This window comes from Montipora foliosa, chromosome 9 (genome assembly GCF_036669935.1).
Source record: "Montipora foliosa isolate CH-2021 chromosome 9, ASM3666993v2, whole genome shotgun sequence".
In the NCBI taxonomy this organism is placed as follows: Eukaryota; Metazoa; Cnidaria; class Anthozoa; order Scleractinia; family Acroporidae; genus Montipora; species Montipora foliosa.
This window is the reverse complement of record NC_090877.1, coordinates 7,521,107-7,525,045: the sequence shown is the minus strand read 5'-3', so window position 1 is coordinate 7,525,045 and position 3,939 is coordinate 7,521,107. Positions and strand designations below refer to the sequence as shown.

The 3,939-nt window shown below is 41.7% G+C and overlaps 1 protein-coding gene across 1 annotated transcript; it reads left to right on the top strand.

Annotated features, from left to right (window-relative positions):
- Window positions 1-336: 336 nt before the first annotated feature.
- On the top strand, window positions 337-1,515 carry LOC137971102 (uncharacterized). Its single transcript, XM_068817822.1, has one exon. The coding sequence runs from the start codon at window positions 677-679 to the stop codon at window positions 1,361-1,363; it is 687 nt and encodes a 228-aa protein (XP_068673923.1). The 5' UTR covers window positions 337-676; the 3' UTR covers window positions 1,364-1,515.
- The last annotated feature ends 2,424 nt before the right edge of the window (window positions 1,516-3,939 follow it).

The window sequence follows — 3,939 nt, the reverse complement described above, 5'->3', positions numbered from 1 at the left end:
AATTACGTCGTAGAAAGTTCCGGTTTCGGCTTCAGTAGTGCCAGTTCATGTATCGTCAATCATTGCGTTTCACGACGCCAGTGGCTGTCCTAGCTTCGTTTTGATACGACCTCCGGCATTTCCACCGACTTCGGATGACTTTGAGCCCTTCTGCGCAGTCGTTTTTAGGGACGGGCATGTAGTTCCCGGTGTTGTGGTCTGTCTTCTGTGATGTATCGTGGTTGGGAGGGTAAATGCTCGGAGAAATTAGCTACACCAAGCTACTCTAAAAATCCGAGAGTAAATAAAGATATATGATATGATATGATATGATATGATATGATATGATATGATAAGTCGTGGGGAGGAGGTGAATATGACTCCCCTGAAAACGACCGCGTGGGAGGCTAATGACAGTGGCGTTGCATTTGTTCGCTGAGTTAAGATTTTCTAGCTCGTTAGTTTGATTTTTGGTCCTTCTCTGAAAGCAGTTTGATGTTTTATCTAATACTTTTTTCAGTGGCTTTCTGTTGTTATCTTTTGTTTTGCTTTTTGGCGAAAATTTTTGCCGTTCCTTATCCTTCCGCCGTCGCTTCTTTCGCTTTCACTCGTCGCTAAGGAGTAGAGTCTGGGTACGAAATTGAACAAGTTTACGTAGTGTGCTAGTTTTGTCTCAAGGACAGGGTGGCAATCCACAATGTATATGTTGTGCTGCAAGCTGAAGATTTTCTATTACCTGGTTTTGATCGCATATCATAGTTGCGACGTTTGTTTCGACTGGCAAAATTTTCGTGAACTAAACGAAAACAACACATTTTCTGGAATTTTTGTTTCGACAAACAGCGATGTTGTCAAGATCTTCTTTCTTGTCAGCTGTGTTACTGGCACTGCGTTCAGCATAATCATGGTCTTTTTTGCGTACATATGTTACATCAAGTACCACTGGTACTGCATTCGTCATGCAAGCTACCGATCCGCAAGGTATTCAGATGGCAAATTTTCGATTTTCAGCGACCGTGAATGTGACAAGAAATGCAACCGCAAATTCGTCACGCTTGAATTATGGGTGTCGGTTCTGGAACTCCTCCTTAAAGATGACTTTCAAAGCGGCATATTATTTTGGATTTACAACTCGCACCTTGTTACTACCACACCCAACTGGCACTTCATTGCCGTTAACGCCTGCAGCGTCGTAGCACACTTAAAGCTTGGCATATGTTTCATGACAAAATTGTGTGGATGGGGTGCAGGCGAGGATTGTAATTGTGAGGAGGATTCGTGTCCCAAGAACTTTGCCTGTGGGATTGGATTCATAGGCTCAATAGTTTTCTTAGGCTTAACCGTCGTGTCCCTGGCGGATGCTGTAAAGCATTTGTCTTTTTGAGAACTCTTACCGTCACAAGAAATTAAGGCTTTTCGCGATAAGGAAATGAACTGCGGTAGGTTGACTGGATCATGACTGTGTTGTTCGACCGATTAGCCAATTTGCCATTTAACCCCGGTTTGTGCTCTGATATCGCTTTTTTTGTATCCATCTCTAAGGGATCGCGCACCATATCCAAAGACCATTAGAAACTCTGGACTGAGTATTTCATGTTTATAAAATACTGACACCAGGGTTACAGCTCTACTTTACGATTTAGACTTCGTAGCGTTTCCGGGAAGTGGCCCGCTTTCTGGGAAATAATTAATTATTCATGAACATCATGGAGTATTAAATATGCAATACATGAATAGTCACTGCGTAGTGTTTTTTTCTCTTTTCTTAGTGAAATTAGTATGTTTAGTTACTTCGTCTTTGTAGTCCTAGCTAATTGTCGAAATAAAGACCCGACGAAATGTTTTAAACGCGTGGGAATAAGTGGGGTTACATCGAACGGACGGTACACTGAAATTGGTTTCCCCAACCGCTATGCCAAAGGCCATAGAATCTTCTTCATTGTCTAAGATTTCGCGAGCGAGCAAGTTACGTGGTCAAGAAGGAGACAGTATGCTACGCACTGGTGTCAGGTCACTTAAGCCAAGAGCATTCCGCCATTTCAGAATACGTATTCCTTTGGAAACCCATATTCTCCGTATTTTCTTTTTCCACAGTTACCGAAATAGGGATGAGCAGAAACGTCCCAAAAACACTTCATCACTTAACAGCAATGTTATGGTACCATATAAAACACCAAGTATATTGCTGAACAAGATTCGGACATTTTTGTGACGTAAAAAGTTTCCATGGAAACAGGAAAGCCCTTATTTTGGATTTAGCTGCTCATATCTCAAAAACGATTTCGGCGACCCCCATTTTTTTATATCTGAAATGTAATTAGCGTTCCAAAATGAAAGTTTCTGAAAAGTTTCTATTGAGCGGATTCAGAGCCACCTTAACTAAATAAAAAGTTAAGGTAGCTCTGAATCCGCTCCACAGAATTTTTTTAAACTTTGCAGAGAGTTTTATATTGGCCTGCTGATCACTTTTGTGCAATAAAAAAATTGGGGTGGCCGAGTTCGTTTTTCAAATATGACCAACTAAAGCCAAAATATAGGGTGTTTCTGCAAGGCTTTCCTGTTGCCTTGGTACCTTGTTGCGTCAAAAAAATAAGTGCATCTTGTTCAGCAATAATTGATGTTTCACAGGGTACCATAAAATTGGTGCTACGTGATTAAGTGTTGTAGTGTCAATCGTTCTAATAACAAGGTGTCTTGAAAGTGTTCAAACTGGTTTGAGCCAGTTTCAACGGCTCCAACAGTGCGGCTTCAACATCCGCTCCCCTCTTTCAACCGTGTTGAAACATGTTGATCGAAGTTGAAATAATATGTAAAAAAGGAGTGCGAGTGTTTCTTAAGGGGTTCCAAACACCGAGAAACAGATAAAAGGCGCTTTAAAAGCATTTAAACTTTGCTTCAACAGCCGCCATTCAACATTAGGGAGCTTACGAAACGAGGACGGCAACGGCAATGAGGACTTCATTTTAAAATACGAGTTCGCGTTATTCATATCACTACGAAACTATTTCATATCGTTTCGCGTTAAAAATGTGTAGTAACTGTCGAGGAATTAAATTGGTACGGAGTGAGTTGGAAGCGTAGAGAGAGAACTGAAAATTCATCGTCATGTGCTAACGTCCTCCACAGAACCTTGAATTTGGTCATTTCACGTCGTCCTTTAGGAGATGACGGCAAAGAAATGTACCAAAATGTAAAACGCACATGCAGAGCCATTGTTTTTGCTCACTAAATCTATTGTTTTGCAGCGTCGTCGTTTCGTAAGCTACCTATTCATGTTGAATGACGGTTGAAGCGGTTGGCCTTCCCCCCCCCCCCCCCTCCTCTTTCAACATCAGGGACCTTAAGATCTACGAAGGCGACGTCGACGAAAACGTCACCTCAAAATAGAATTTTGCTCCAGTATAAGTCTTTCGCGATTATTCCATCTCGTTCACGTCCTACAATGTGGGCGAAGTATCCTAAAAATAAATTGGTACGAGCGGTTTCTGACTGAAAATAGAGAATAAAAGATTCTCTGTGGCATGGTCACGTTGTCATCATAACCTAAAATTTGTTGATTTCAAGTCGTCGTCCTACAGAGAACCTCAGACGTATGAGCTAAAATCCGTGCCGCACGTGCTGCACGATTATTTATGCTCTTTTAACCAATGATATCACTATTTTGTGGCGTTTTCGTCGACGTCGTCGTCGTAGATCTTAAAGTGATTCCCTGGTTTTGCATTGCGCAACCCCACGGCGCATAATTTCTTGCGTCATTGGCGCGCGCATTAGCTCGCGGACATTGATAAAATGGCGGATTTTCACTGACGCCGAGCTTAATCTGTCAAGGAATGGTTACTTTCTCCTGAACGAGCACGGAGACCCCCTCTTTTTAATGGTGTTATGTACTCGTAATATGTACACGGAAAACATATCTTAAGGAGAAAAAAAGTTGTATAGTAGAAGTTGTAGTATTTACAT